General features: G+C 46.6%; 1 protein-coding gene across 5 annotated transcripts in view; it reads right to left on the bottom strand.

Moving 5' to 3' along the window:
* Positions 1 to 16,393, bottom strand: part of VAV3 (vav guanine nucleotide exchange factor 3) — a 178,920-nt gene that overhangs the window by 155,170 nt on the left and 7,357 nt on the right. For 3 of the 5 annotated variants that reach the window (XM_021404472.1, XM_021404471.1, XM_021404473.1), the window contains exon 1: positions 12,030 to 12,287. The exons of 1 other annotated variant lie outside the window; for it this stretch is intronic. In XM_021404472.1, the coding sequence (XP_021260147.1) occupies positions 12,030 to 12,233 (204 nt within the window). In that variant the 5' untranslated portion in view covers positions 12,234 to 12,287. Of the gene's footprint in view, positions 1 to 12,029; positions 12,288 to 13,784; positions 13,920 to 16,393 lie in introns of those variants that run through there. One more of the 5 variants, XM_021404475.1, reaches the window with a different exon arrangement.

Here is a 16,393-nt window from a genome sequence, read left to right on the forward strand (position 1 = left end):
CTATAAAAAGCGAATAAGGTTGAAGGAAGCATAAAGGAGTGGGCCAAACTTCACAATGGAAAACTTGAATGATAGAAAGCACTGATGTGACTAGAAAGCTAAGCAAAAACCACCTCCTTCCCAGCAGCATGGATCATTTCTAGAGGGGCATATGAGGGAAGCTATTCTGAAGTCATGAAAGACCCAATACTGAAGTCCACGATCACTGAACTGGATTAAGCTCTCATCACAAAACAAAGTTCAAAGCTGCTCTAGGGCTTCAAATCATATGAAACCATAAAATCAGCCAGGACAGCAAGATGAATGTCACAATAATTATTCTTCAAGTACATGCTGTCTCTTGGATCAGGAACTGCATGAAAACATTTTATTTTAGTCCCATCAGAACCTGCGTTAACTCACAACACATGGTAGCACAGAACTGTTTCACCTTCGCAAAGAGAGGAATAATGTGAGCAAATCAAGACAAGAGATGCTTGTTTACAGGACAGTAGCTAACCACTTATGGCTTGATCCTACAGAGCTGTCAATTCCAGCTCATCCACAGCCTTTGGCGGAGGACCCAGCAGGGATCCTCACCTCCTCTGTCTGCAGAACCAGGGACTACACCAGGCCTATCACAACAGCGTCCATCCAAAGAAAGCAAGAGAGTAAAACTTCAGACCCGAAGAAACAAGCTGTGGCCCAAATAAAGTAACTAAGATTTTGTAAGTGATCTCCAATACAGCTTAACTTTTCATCTAACTTGATTTCTGTTTTCTGACTTATGGTTTGCATTAGCCCTCACGGACACAATCCAGTGGAAATCCTTTAACATGTCAGAGAGTCATAGAATGACAGAATCATTAAGGTTGGAAACCACTAAGATCATCTAGTCTGGCCATCAGCCCATGCTCATCACTGCTCTAAACCACGTCACTAAGTGTGACATCCACCCTTTTCTTGAAAACCTCTAGGGATGGTGACTCCACCATCTCCCTGGACAGCCTGTTCCAATATCCATCCTTAGCCAAAAGATGGGCAATTCAAATCCCCAAATTATTTTCTACTGTTTATTTTTCTCTCATCTGCAGCCTGGGAAGAAGAAATAAAATTGTTGTGTCTATCAGCCACTAAAAAGCAAGTAAAGCTCACTGGAAAAGAGAACAAAATGATAGGGATGGGTATCCAGCCTGAGGGAGCTGCAGGCTGAGTGTGCTGGCTAGCACTGGGCTGGTAATTTCTGCCTTGCAAGCAACACAGAAAATCAATCTGAAAAAGCAAAGCAGTTAAAAATAACTACCATTCCCATCTGCAACTGCTCCCACAGGACATAGCCCCCCTCAAAAAAAGACTGCTCAAGCACTGCCACAGTGGCACGCACCTCCAGAGTCTGGTGGGACAGGCAGAAATCAAGTGAAAAAAAGTCAAGTTACCACCATTTATGAAAATTAATCACTGAAAATAAGTTTAAAACATCACAACACAAGATTTCTGTTCAAGTGCTGCTTAGATTCTTGAAAACCCCACGTTAGCTGCTCCTACAAGCTCCTAATGGAGCCCCCTGCCCAGTGCTCTCACCCACGTGGGAAGCAGCATCTACAGGAGATCACTCATCCATGTAGGAAACAGATTTCAGATCTGTGGAGAGATGAGGCCAACAGGACAGGGAAAACAGCTGAAAGGAAGAAAAAGCATCAGGAAAGAAGTTAATGAGGAAACAGATGCACTGGAGGGAGAGAAAAATACCAGGGTGGGTGGTAGCAAGGCAAGTGAAGGTGAAAGTAACGTCGCCCTGAGTGGGTGGAGAGGGCAGAACAAGCTGCAGAACTGAGATGACTCAAAATGAAGGAGAAGTAGACCCAAGAAAAGAAAAAGAAAAAATCTACTCCCCCCAAACCCACAGCTGTCAGAGCAACAGCTCTCACTAATCACAGAGCAGTCTGGGTTCCCAGATACAATAAATGAGATCAAGCCACCTGAGTCAGTAGGAAAATGTGAGACATTCCTGTCAGCTAGCAGAGCTGACAGGAAAATGAAATATCCTACAGGAATCGCAACATTTAAAAATCTGCTATTCCACATCAGGATGAAAGGTATATTTAAGTTCATTACACTTTAACACAACTTCACTGAAACACCGAATTTTGAGGTCAAACTCTAACAATACTCAGCGTGAAACAGGAACAACTAAACACCACATTTCTTTTCCAAATAGTTTAAAGAACATCTCCCAAGAAGGGCATTCCTGCAAAACCTTGCAGTTCAATTTTCTTATAGAACTGCTCCATCACAAATTTGACAAACAACATTAAATGAAACCACTATTCCCCACTAGAACACTACATAAAAGAGATGTAACACTCAGGGGTCACATTTCAAAACTGAGTAGTTTTGCAAATCTGTCTGTGGGTCTGCAAGACGAGCTACAAAATCTGACATCTGTTTTTATGTTTTAGGGGACAATTCTCCAATCCTGTCCTCCTACAGCACGGAAATGGCAACTGAGTTCTGAGATGGAAAGACAAAGACTTACATTCACGACAATATCCACCAAGAGATCTGTGCAGAGAAGCTCCAGCCAAACACCAGTTCTGCCCCAAAGGGGAACATTTCAGCCTTGGCACATTTCTAATCCCAGTTTCAGTTTTTTAATTAGTAGTTATTTTCTTATATTCCTCCCACTGGCCATGGTAAACTTAAAATTTCATTAAAAAAAATCCAGGAATGCCACGTCAGTGGCAATCTCCCGCACAACCGCTAGGTTTTTTTTATTTATTTCTTAATTGGTATTTTTAGCACTAGACAACAATTTATGTTCCATTTACTATTGCTAAAGCTTTGTGCTCATGAAATGACACGATTAACTATGGGCCTTACAGGCAACAAAAACCTGATCTCTCAGAAAAGGGCACACAGATCATACAAATTAACTGGATTCCCAACGAACCATTGCTTCACACCAAGCTTCCCAAAACTGAAGAAATACCCACATCAAATGAAACAAGAGAAAAAGCAGGTGGGAAATCAAAGCTGAGTAGAACTTTTTTTGAAAATACTTTAAAATAAGGAACTGTCAGTTCAAAAAAGTACATGATACAACCCTAAATACTGCCTCACTCTGTCCAGAGGGTAAATCACTAAAAGAAAGTGAAACTTAACTGTTTCCTCATATAGCTTGGTGCAGTTTAGCAAAACTGATGCAGGACTTCAGCCTCAAAGCAGCATGAGGACATTTTCAAAATATGTGCTTAAACACAAGCTAGGTTTTTAAAGCTTGCCAGAAATTCCTTTCCAGCAACCAGACAGCAACGAACCATGGACCCAAAGGCAGCAGCACTTGAAATCCTCAGTCTTCAAGGTGAAGATGGAGCTACAGGCAATAGCGGTAAACATTCTTTGCCGTTCCCTGCTTTCCACTTGTTCTCCAGAAACAATAAATTGAAAGCTGGAGCTAAATCCCACAGATACGAGTAGGATGGTAAGTGCTCAGTTTGAGTTACAGTTCCCATGGTAGGACCGCATCATCACTGTACCACTATCTGAAGACAACCAAAACCTGCTCAGTATGTTAGTGCAGTGACAGCGTGGTCTTCCACCTACCTCTAACCAACTCTGTGCTGGTATCAGATAGATACACTCATTGATCCTCAGGAACTCAGAGGGGAAAATAAGGCCATCCTTAACTGACGTAAGGCACCACTACTACATAAAGTAATAGTTGGAGGGAATTTGAAGTCCATCACTCAAGTATAACTTAAATCTAAGCTGCAAGCAAAACATAAGGAATTAAGTCTATGAGGATGTTGTCATTACTGTATCTATTTAGAGCGTGGGCAGTCATGTTTGAGCATCTAATTTCTTCCATGACAGTGAAGCGAAGCTGCTTTAACAGTCAGTTTTCAAGGGTCAAGCTTCTGCTGTAGTTGACTGTAAGGCTTCTGTTCACCTGGAAGTGATACGAACACAACAACCAATGGTACGAGGTATCCTAAGAATAGGTTACACAATGCATCGCCTTGAATAACTCAAATGAATAGACAAATTTGATAGCACCAAGGATTTCGCAATAAAAACCCTCCAGTCCTGATAGGCTTTGCCACTTAAAAATATGCTTTAGATATGCTTTTGGTTTTTCAGAAAACGTGTTATTATAGCAACAATTTTAAATACACGTTTTGTTCATTTCTACAAGTCAATCATATCATGTTTCCTATATAATCTAAAGTATCTTACAGATCATTTTTTTGATGGATAAAATTATGATTAAATGTAAAGGTAATTTGCAGGTCCAAAATATTTCTGTTGTAAAACAAGATAGCCGAATGTAATTTTCCCAATTATGTTAGTTTTTGCCTGCAGGTCTGCAAGTGTTTTAAATACTATGTGAGTGGCCTTCATACAAATTGCTACAATAATGCTGTATTACACAATTTGTGACTGAAGTTTCATGTTCTGAATATACAACGAATCAAATATCCTATTAATAGTCCTCCTCTGCTTCACGTTACCAAGACATTCGCTACTGTCATTTAATACAGGATCAAGGAAAGAGTCATTGACTGATATTTATCTGAAGTACATGTTCCCTCTTGACAACAGATTGAATTGGAGCCAATAGCATTCGCTGAGCGTTGAGGGAACACCTTTCTCCTAAATATACAAATTCAAAACATCACTATAAAGACAGCAGTTCAGATTCCAGTTTATATGTTACAGACAGCAGCAATTTCACAATGTCTTAAACTTGGCTTGTCCAAGTAAAGTGAGAGCAAAGAGAAGGCAGCTCCAGATGATGCTGGGTCAACTGGTGAACACTGAAAAAGATTAAGTGCCAATTCACCAAAGCATTAACTCAAGTTCTACGTGGAGAGGAGGGTGGTAGATTTTGTTTTGCTTGTTTGCTGAAGAACTACAGATACAATCTTAGTACAGGGAGGAATGAGTTCAAAAACTGCGCCCCTAAACTTCCTGAAAATAGAATTGTCAACAACAATAAGCCAATGCACCCTCCTTCGTGCTGGGAGATCCCACGTGATGCCAGGTACAAACCAGGAGCTCCCACCCACAACACAGCTCAGGCCATGAGCCCACCTGCCCTGCAGCAACAGGCCCTCATCCCACCCAGCCTGGCTTGGCCACTTGGCACACTGCCCTGCACCTCTCCAGCAGCACGAAGTGGTCTCCTCCCCTGCCTCTTATTTCATCATACAGGTCCTAATCCTAGAAGCCCTTCCATCCCCAGCCCACTGGTTCCCACTAGCTCACCCAGGGCCCAGCAGCAGCCATGCCCGCACCCAGCCATGCCATGCCAGGCCCTGCCACGTCCCCAGCAGTGCCACCACTGCCAGGCACAGCCACACTGCCTTGCCTCTCACCTTGAGTCCTTCCCTCCTGTCCCTCTGCATTTCCTTGCTTACACTTACAGTTTGTTCTTTACACCCAGATTTACGCAAATCTCTTCACCTTCACAGGAAATGGAGAAAGGATGAGGGTGAGAAACACACAATCCCCTACGTCACCTGCACACAAAAACCATGAAGCCAGCCCTGCACCCAGTGCTGCAGCCTGGGAACAAGCCCCTGGACATGGCAGACCCAGGGGAGCGCACTGCAGCAGGGAAGGGCACGCTGTCATCAAACAACAATCCCATTATCACTACAGAATACCACGGGATAGTCAGCACCGTTTCCCTGTATTTATCCTGGCATAAATCTTAAGTGCTTTTTACAAACCTCTCAAAATCCCAAAGCATCTCACTTGCCGATACACTTTTTGATCAATCTCTCAGCTTCTCCCGACCTTTCTTTCCAGTTCACACTTGAAAGAAGTAAGAGGAAACAACTGGAAGATACATCTCCTCTCTCACTAGTCTTCAGAAATTTATTCTTTCCTTCCCACAAACAGTCTTTTCTACTGACCACTGCCACAGGTCTCCCACCTCTGTTGGACGAGGATCAGGAAATAGCTTGGCTTCTCCCACATGACAGGGTAGCACACCGTGCACAGACACTGAGTTAGATTATCTGTAGCTGACAAAAACTACGGCCTCTGTGAAAACCCAGCACTAACATTTTTCCTGTTACTGCATTATACAACTCCCAGCACACTAAGGCTTTGTGCAGGAGGTGACATTTTAGGCAATTCTTGGCAAGATGCACTGACTGCATTTAATAACTGTATGATAAACATAGCATGTAAATAAACTTTGCAATGTAAATATAGCACAACTGCAGACCTCCCCCCTCAACCAGAAATAATCAACCTGAACCAAAAAAACTTATGTCAGATTTCAAATGTTACTACCTCCTAAGGTAAGCAGAATTACCTACACGCAAACACCGGGTCACTTGTTTTTTGTCAGCTGCTTTTCTTAGTATAAAACAGAGGTCACGTCGAGGTTTTGCTTTGAAGAAATATTTGTTCAAAATATTTTACAAAGTCCAACATGTAGAAGATACATATGTATGTATACACAGCATATTTATGGATATATATGCATAAATGCATCAGTTGCACCAAAAGTAACGCTGCCAACTGATTTCCATTGAAACTACAACAGATATAAAGAGCACAATAACACAACTTGATAGAGCAAATTCTCAGCTAGAAAACAGTATTATTCAACATAGCCATCACCATTAGCTGCGCATTTTCACCAGCGATGAACAAGAGCCTGCATGCCACGCTTGTAACAATCTGCACCAGCAGAGGTGACTCACTTTTGCAGTCACCACTGCTGAAATGCACCACCCACCACCTCACTGTGCTCACATCCACTGTTTGGTCTCCATAAACATTCAGCAAGCACTGATGAATGTCAGTGGATGCCATTTTTCCACACTGAGGAATTCAGCGACTCCCCCTCTGCTGCCATCAGTCACGCAGCAACAAAACAGAATAGAATACTGGTAGGGAGGTTCAACCTCTACTGCCATACTACCAACATCAGCCTCTGATATCGTGGGCCAACGTAATAAAATAGGAGGTATTACTTTCAGAGCAACAATTATGTATCCCTTATAGACAAGAGTTTTCATTTAGACGAATCCTACGATAAATAAGGTTAACTATGTTAAAGATGTGTAGTGGGCTGAAGTACCAACAAGTACACAACTTCACAACCACCTTTACCAAGATGTGAAGCAGTGGCACACGTCCTGGTATGCCCGTGTCCTGCCGTTTCCTGGGACACCCTGGGCAAGGACAGGGAGCTCCTACAAGAAAGCTCAGATACCACCCAAAAACATCATGAGGACGACGACGATAATGATCTTCCTCAGACTGTACAGTCACACCAAAGAGGAACTCCCTCAAATTAGAGAACATTTGAACTTCTAATGCAAACTGCAGATTATTTTGTTTATTTTTATTAGAATAATAGGAAATAGTTATTTTTAATATTTAATCTATGTCAGCATCTTCTTTGGTGAACTCCCATGCCAGTATTGCACTAAGTGCAGCTTTCCTGTTTAGCAATCTCTTGTAAGTTAACTAAATGCCTTGCAAAAACTATTTCAAAACTAGCTTGCAAAGTATTAAAGATAAAAGATAAGCATTAAACAGATGACATCTTCTGCAAATCCACTGTAATCCGCTGGTTTAGGTTTTATATTTTTGATGATAAATTATTCAAGTTCTTTTACGACCAAGATTAAACACCAGGATTAGTACTCTCTGTTATGGATCACTTCTTTTTCATTATTTCTCCCAACCCACGTTACTAAAGCTAACAGCCCTAGGGAATGGCTGCCAGGGAGATGCAATGGTGAACCACACCACTCCATCCTCCAGCACCAGCGCCACACTTCAGGGGAAGGCTGGCCCACACCAGCACGCCTGTCACATCTCCACAATGCACTGAGCACAGTGCCTCTTCCAGCTCCCTCCCTGCCGGTTGTCTACCCTACTTCGCATGGGAGAGCGCATACCTGTAACAAGACTGCGCAGCACCAGAAGGGCAAGCACTGCCAACTCTCAACTCTGAATGGGACCTCTCTACAGCTGGCTTTCAGGTTCAAAAGATAACGACAAGATCTGTCTACAGAATCTCCTTTTCTGAGTGCACATGCACTGGATGAAAATGACAAGTGATGCCGCTAGCCTTTGAGATGTCGAACAGTGAAATGGGTTTGGGCTGACACGAGAGTTCTAACTCGAGCCAGCACCACTGTTCTTCTCAGTCACAGTGAAAACACCTGGACGTGGAAGTCCCTGAGCCCAGCCGCTGCCATTCCCATACAAAGCCCACGTGTAGTTTTTCCACAAGTGACCCAGCGCTCAGACACAAGCAGGCAGGATTCAGCTCCCAGATGTGGGAGACTGGTTAGCAAAGCACAGTGCCGCTGCTCCTTACTGCAGATGAGTTTAGTACTTCCACACCTGAGGTTTGCTCTCTGCATGAGCGACTGAATCTGCCTCTATTCTTCCAAGGACAGACAGCAGTAACCAGGCACGCCGTGATAAACACAGAAAAATGCTAGCAATAATGGCCAACATCCAAATAGCTTCTAAATCCCATCTTTTGCGATCTAAAACCACTGAGACACTTCTGTTACACAGGCATAATCTCCAAGAAGGTAGAGGGGCTGAATCCACAGCTTCCAGATGCGTAACACTGACCCCCCACAAGAACAGCTGTGACACAAAATGAGCGGTCAGTGGTGGAACAGACAGGTGACCACACGATGGGCAGCCCACAGAACAAAATGCATGCACTGCCAGTCGGCTGAGCACGTGCCAGTGTTTCAACGCCAAGCACCAGCCTCAGTTTCTGTTCCTGCCCCGTGAGCAGCCTGGTGCTCCCCCAGCAGCTCAGCAACACTCTGTCCCACTGCATAGTGCCTCTCCGACATGCGCCATTAAAGAGTCAGCACCAACTGCAATCCCTCTGCGCTTCTGATGGAGCTTTTAATGGGTTACCAAGAGCTGCTGAGCGTTACAGACATCTGATCTGCCGCATCCATTCTGAAAAAAATAAACACGTAGAGGAAAGGAAGAGACATGGTTCTGGTATCAGCGAGCCAGTAGCTACTCCTACCTCTGCCTGGGGCATCATCATGCACCTTCCCCTTCTTTGACATGAAAACCTTGTTCACTGAGAAAGGTCTGACAGATGTCAAGAGAAGCACAAGCCAAGGCTAAAACTGCGCAGTTTGCCTCCCATGAGGTCCTCTACCTCCACCCTTCTCTTCCTCTGGTTTTACGGCTCAAAAAGTGCAGTAAGAATCCCTTGACTGTACTCAGATTGTGCAGCAGCAAACAACATCAGGTCAAGGAGCAGAGGAACTTGAGCTCCATTTTAGAGGATAACACAGAAGGGCCAGAGGAAGTTCCAACAGCTGAGCTGAGCAGTACAGACACAGCAGCATTTGGGCAGGCTGCACCCTAACGCCCAACCTGCTCTGGCAGCCCATGCCTCTAAGGTCCCTAAACCACTGCCTCACAAGGACAGGGACAGTCAGCCCATGTTTCTGTAAGGTTCGAGATCGTACAATGCACCAAATGCAACAGCATGCTGGCACATGTTAACTTGACAAAACTCACAACTCAAAGTTCAGCAGACTCCAAGCCGCTCTCACAAAGTTAGCAATTTCTGAGAATTCAGCCTAAGTTACGGCTTGACTTTCCTTACAGTCGTAGCAGCCAACCACGAGCAACTTACAGAATTTCTGTTTATTGCACTGTTTATAACAATTTCTGAAGTTTTCACTGCATGATTCTTTCCATAAGAAACCACCTAATCTAATCTAAGAGACTTTTCATCAAACCCCACAGAACCTCACTAAGACAGACAACCCTTGATCTTGCAGAAAGCAAAGATACCAGAAGGGGAGGTTTAGCCACTACAGGTTTGATCCAGCAGCAGTTCCTCCCATTTTCAGGGTGAAAGCAGCACAGGGCAGAAACACACCAGTGGTGAGGGCAGTGTGCAGCACAGTGCAGTGCAGGTGCCTCGGGTGTGCAGCAAGGACGCAGACAGGAGGCTCCTCTTAGCTGGGAAACAGTTCCAGTATATACACACTGCACGTATTAAGCTCTAATTCAGAATGTGCATTATAAACACACCAAGATCTAAAATTGTAATTCATAGTTAAAACAGAGAAGTAAATATGGATCTTAACGATTCTCACACAGCTCTAAGCAAGGAAGACAGAACATTTTGATACTTAAAGGCAGACCACTATGGTTGTATTCACCATAAATAAAAATAAAACTGGTAATGGTCTGTGCAAGTAACATTAACCTCTAACTGAAATGGATTCAACCAGTTAGCTATCCAAATAATACAGCGTAATATCAGGAGGACGTTCTACCAGTTCATTAAAACACAACCAAACAAAATTAAAAAAAAAAAAAAAGAGAGAAAATCTATTTCTATTCTTTTCATCCATTCTAAGTAGGGCAGGAAACCACTTTCAATAGTTCATATGGAAATTATTTATAGTTCTTTAAGCTCAAGTAAAAATGGGTCAGTTTAGAAGTGATCCATCCATCTACAAAGATATAAAGCAGGGCTCTGGTACAAGCAAGGAGACCTGAGCCTCTCATGGAGCTAGAATGGTACAGACCCAGGAGAACCTCTCCAAATCCATTCCATTCAGAAGCACATCTCCCCATGCCGTTAGAGCATCGCCTCTACGTGCACAACTGAAACAGGCACTGGAGCTCCCAAGCACATGAGGACACTCGTCACGCCATTCCAGTCCAACACAGCTACACCAGGAGACCTACCACACCCATCAGATTCAACGCAGCTACACTGGGACAGTCATCACATCCTTCCAATGGAACACAACTACACTAAGACATCCATCACACTCTTCTGATCCAATGCAGACACACTAGGACAGTCATCAAACCCTTCCAATCCAATGCATCTACACCAGGACACCCCTCACGCCCTTCCGATCCAACACAGCCCCACCAGAACAGTCATCTTGCCCTTCTGATGCAGCACAACAGCATAGAGGTTTCCACCCTAACCTGCTGAATTATGGCTGGTACTTTTTCTCTCCCTTTTGTGGGCACAGAGAATGTGTTGGCAGCTAAACATAGATGCCAGAAAAGGAAATTAAGAACTAACAAAGCAGTAGGCCTTGCCAGTAAACGCGGACAAGGAACGATCCCCTCAAAAGTATCTTCTGCTACCACCTTTTGCTAGGGTACTAACCGTTAACGGCAGCTCTCGTTCTGATACGTATCACAACAACGCGAAACGGTGCAAGGCGTTCCTTTCCCAACGCACTGGGACCCACGAGAGCCCCGAGGCTCAGCTTCCTTCCCGACACCGGCCCGCGCCCCCAGCGGGACGGAGGTGCGCATGGGGCGGCAGGAGGGCCCGGGAGCGCGGAGCCCCGATACCGCTGCAGCTTCACCTCGGCGTGGGGCTGCCTTTGTGAGGCGGCAACAAAACATCAGCCCTGACCGAAAAACGCATGTAAGATGGGATGAATTCGGAACTACGCTATTATGCAACCAAAACATCAGCTGGAAGAGTCGAACGTGAGGCGTCGGACTCCCGCGGTGCCGCGGCCGCTGCGAGGGTGTGGGCTCCCGGTCGCTCCCAGCCGCGCCGCGGGGCAGCGGGGACGGGCGAGGAGCGCCGCCGGCACGAACACGGCCCCGGGTCCCCGGGGGCCGCCGCCAGCCCGCCCCGAGCACCGCGGGTGCCCCCAGCCTCCCACCCCGTCGCACACCTGGGCAAATCCCGAAGAACGACACGGCGAGGAGCTACGTAGGCGACGAACCGCCCGTGGCGACCGCCGGCGCGCGGCGAGCACCGACGCGCGCAGAAGCGCGAAGCTGCGCTCGCTCCTCGCCGCAGGGCTGCACGGAACTTCTCCTCGGCGCCGCACCGAGACCCGCCGCGCTCAGCCCCGGCTCCCTCGCGCCGAGCGGCAGCGGGGCGGCCCCGCCGCGAGCCGGGAGCGGCGGCAGCGGCGCTGCCGGGCGGCGCCCGGAGCCTCGCACAAAGAGCGCGGGGGCACCGCGGTCGCGGACGCGCGCGGGGAAGGGAGAGCGGGACGGGGACGGCCCCGCGGCCTCACCTGGGACATCTGCGGGCGCAAGTTGATCTCCTTGAGGTTGATGGAGTGGCTGCGCAGGTTGTTGAGCAGCTGGCACAGCAGCACGCCGTCGCGCAGCGTCTGCGCCAGGTCGAAGACCTGGGCCGTGTCCCAGGTGACCCGGTGGTTGGGCGGCAGCACCTTGCAGCTGATCAGCCACTGCCCGCACTGCTTCCACGGCTCCATCCCGGCCACGCTGCGGCCGCGGCGGCCCCTGCTGCGCCCTCCGCCGCCGCCGCCGCCGCGGCCGGCCCGGCCCGCCTCGCGCCGCCCCGCCCCGTCAGGCGGGGCCCCGCCGCCCCCTCGCGGGGGCTCAGGTGCGTCCGCGCGCGGCGCCGTGCAGGGTCCGGCTGTGCGCAGCCCCGGGGCGCGCGCCGGGTAAAGCAGCCGCGAGGCGCCGGGGGCGGCAGGTGCCGCTCAGCAGCTCCAGCAGCGGGAGGGAGCGCCGCGAGGGCGGGGCTGCCGTACCAAGATCTGCCCCGCGCTGCCTTGCGCCGATTTCAATTTTATACATATTTTACGTAACGTTAAGAAATAGAGCGATGGCTTCCGACGAGCGCTCCGGCAACTTCAAGCAAATATATTCCAAGAATTAAGTTACTAAAAATGACTTAAGCCGCCCGAAAAAAACGACCCTGCCGTCACCAGTTTGCATTGCTCTCCACATCTGCATTTCTAACGCTGTTCTTTGGACTTCTGAATCCGTGCCGAAAAGTCACTTTCTCTAAAAAGTCTTTTAACAGCATACAAGAAAAATACCTTTTTTTCCCCCTCTATTGAATTACATTCGTTTTTCAAAACCAGAAAAGACTTTTGAATGTTATTAACGTGTAATTTAGGGAAAAAAAAAAAAAAAAAAAAAGCACAGCCTGGAGTGAGAATGCCTTCTGACAGAAAGCACAACCGGTGTTGCCCACAGCCACCCCGAGCATCCCCCATGCCCCATGCCTGCTGCCCAGCAAGCAACCACCCCAAGAGCTGCTAGCGGTTCCTGTAACAACAACACACAGCTGCTAGGGATGCACCCCACAATACAAGGCCTTTACCGGACGCATACAGCCCGGCAGCCTGAAGGCACTGCCTCATGTTGCCACAAGCACCAGGCCCGCTGCCCAGGCATCTCCCCTGGCCCTCTACTTCCAATCAGGAGTGCAGGGCTGCCCCCACCACACTGCCTTGCCCAGAGGAGCAGGAGCAGCAGCAGTTCCATGTCTGCGTCAAAAGAGATTGAAATTAACAACCTGCCATGGTTCGGTTATCATCACCCATCAGATTGAACAGCAGAGCTGTTTGATAAAGAACACAATAAAACACTGCCCGGGAGTAAGGCTTATTTATCTGCGACAAGTTAAACACCAAATGGCAAGTGAGTAAACACTGTGTGGTGCCCACAGCCATCCCCCTCAGGCCCACAACACCCATAACTCTGACACCAATCCCGAACGTAGCAAAGCAAACAAACACAAGAAACAAAGCCATGTGCACCACATTACACAGCGCCCACCACCCTGCCCCAGCTGGGCTCAGCAGCAGCCAAGGGCAGCACACAGCGGGGATGCAGGGCACAGGAGGGCAAGCACTGCTCTGAGGCACAACAGCCACAGCAACATCACCTGGGTACTGGGGGCCAAATCACTGCACCTGGGTAACGGGAACAGTCCAAGCTCCTCGCTCCAAGCTTTCTAGCCAAGGACTACACGTGCTGTAAAATTTGTTTGTAACTACCATCTTACAAACCTGCTCCGTGGTCCCGAATTGCTCATGGGCTCCTGCACTGCATGTAAGGACTGCATTTCATTCAAAATACGAGATACAGCAGAGGAAAGAGGAAAAAAATATATATACGCTCAGCCACTGCAGTCCCTCCAAATACATTAAGATGATGGAGCTGGCCGTGTTCAGAAATGCCAATGGGAATTCACTGAAAGGGGAATAATAAAAACCACCACCGTGCCACAGCCACTCATTTGTGCTGGATGGAGCATGCTCTGTGCCCACTGCCCGCACCTGCGCTTAGCAAAGGCACTTGGAGCTTGCTCGAGACTCACGTGGAGAAGAATCCACCTCTCTACAGCCCAGAAGGGCAGCTGCCTGCAGAGTTACATGGGGGAAATGGTGGAAGGAGTAAGCACAGCTGTAGCCCAAACTAGGGGTCAGCACAGCCTTGCCAAGAGCAGCAGGCTGGCCACTGCCGAGGAGCAGGGATACACACACTATCCTCCTCTTGAAACACTATCCTCAGCCTTCTTCAACTTCCTACAATGTCCACAACCACTTATTGGAAAGGTTTGCATTTTTCAATTCATCCTGAACTTGTTTAGGTGCAGGAGCTACCTTTGACTTTCTTTTTTTGCTGTTAACAGATGCAAAAAAAAGAAAAAAAAAAAAAAAGGAAAGAAAAACCTCACCACACTACAGCTGCAATACTGAGTTCTTTAGACGAACCAGATGCTGAAAACACACTAAAAGTTTGAGCTATTTCCACCTCATTCTCCAGTAACGGACTGGTCTGTGTGCCCCATGTGGCAGGAGAGCTGGATTGGAAGCCATGGCAGCTATCTCCTCCACCAGCACAGGCTGACACTCCTGGACCTAACAGCGAGGGCTCCATTTCAATCTCTCAAATAAGCTCAAGATATTTACATACTGCCTCCCCACTCCAGCCCCAGCACATTACTAAGCTATTCACTAAAGCAGTTTTATCTTTAGATTCTCATAAAGAAATCAGTAACGTTTTGGGCTTTCATTCCTGCATTCACAACACTGCAAAGCAGCCGCAGAAATCCAAAACTAAAAATAATTCTATGAAAAGAACAAGTCTGAAGGAGAACTGTACACCAAAGTGCACCCAAAAAGAGCTTTTGCATGTTTTTCCTTTCCTTCCAGGAGACAACTGTCTCCTTGCTGGAGACATCACCATAAACTTGTTTTCTTTACTTTTTACCCTGTGCTACATCCTGTGAAAGTGGCAGCTTTCCAGCTCCTCTCTTGTTATTTTATTGAGAGAAACTCAATTTGCTTTATAAGCTATTGGTTCTGGCTCTTAAGGTTTTCCTGCCTTCTGACGACAGCTCTGAGAGCACTGTTGAATAATACAGAGAGAAAGCGGTGCAAGCTGAAGTGAAGCACTGCCCTCATTTGTGGGTGCTAAATGCGCGCACGCTGGCTGAGCACTGAGCTCACTCTCAGCATGTCTCAATTAGACCCACTTCATTATACCGGTAAGAAAATGCAGTTACACGCAGTCTGCAAGAGTATAGAAATACACAGCCTTTGTCTCAGCCATTCGGATCGTTGTCCCGTTTGAAAATGCATTGGGCTAGCGTGGCTCCTGGCCAGAAGCTTCCCTTGACCTTTGCTTTTTTTGGCTGGAAGTGAATAATCAGGAGGTGGCCAGAGTCCAGCATTTCTTAAGTAGCCTGCTCACCTCACAGCAGAAGAAAATGAGGGTAAGATCAGCGACCAGCATTCTTCAGTAATTGGCCTGCCACTGAAATGGATGTGGACTGGGAGCTCTGGGTGCACCGGGCTGTATCCCACAGCGGTTGGTTCCAGCTTCAGGACTGCTGTGCAAACTTTGTGGCAGAAAGCAAGGAAGTACTGCTGCTTTTAATTGAGCAGTTCTTAATTATTTGTTAGTGTTACCATGAAAAGCCTTATATGCACATCAGATACGTTCTAAAATAAAAAACCTTCTCAACTAACAAATCAATCTGACTTTCAGCAAAGTGTTATAATTTGCTTTAGAATCCTATTTCAAGTTTGCAAGGAAATAATCATAGTGATTGAAATCCACATCCGACACTGAAAACAAAAGAAAAATGTAAGTAAAACAACAAGCTGGAAGTACACATGGGACTGAGTAGAACAAGAACTGGTACTGAATTTACCTTTCAGTAGAAACCTGAAGGATGCAAACAGTCAATGTATACACAGTAATAAACCAAGAAATAAACCAAGGGAAATTCTAAGTGCCAACTAATACAAAAAGAACATCAAGATACTGGGTTTATTATAAAATTGCTTCAGTACGCAGAATGTGTTTGAATGTTTGAGAAATCTATGCTGCAAGGGAATATCCATCTAAACGAGTCAATATCAAACTAAGATGTTAAAGGAGACAAGTTGGCTGCCTAGATCCAACAGTTACCTGCCAAACTATCAACTTAAGCCATCATCTTCAACTCTACTTCCCCCTCTGGATACTTGCTTTCTATTGGAGTCAACAGAAGTTTGTCAGATTTTAACAGGTCCCAGATCATTTGTTAGATTCCCAAATACAGTATTTGCTTCGTAGATACTCACACTTAACCTTTCTAAAAATATTCATACAAAAGGAACAATGA

The sequence above is a fragment of the Numida meleagris genome, chromosome 7 (genome assembly GCF_002078875.1).
Source record: "Numida meleagris isolate 19003 breed g44 Domestic line chromosome 7, NumMel1.0, whole genome shotgun sequence".
In the NCBI taxonomy this organism is placed as follows: domain Eukaryota; kingdom Metazoa; phylum Chordata; class Aves; order Galliformes; family Numididae; genus Numida; species Numida meleagris.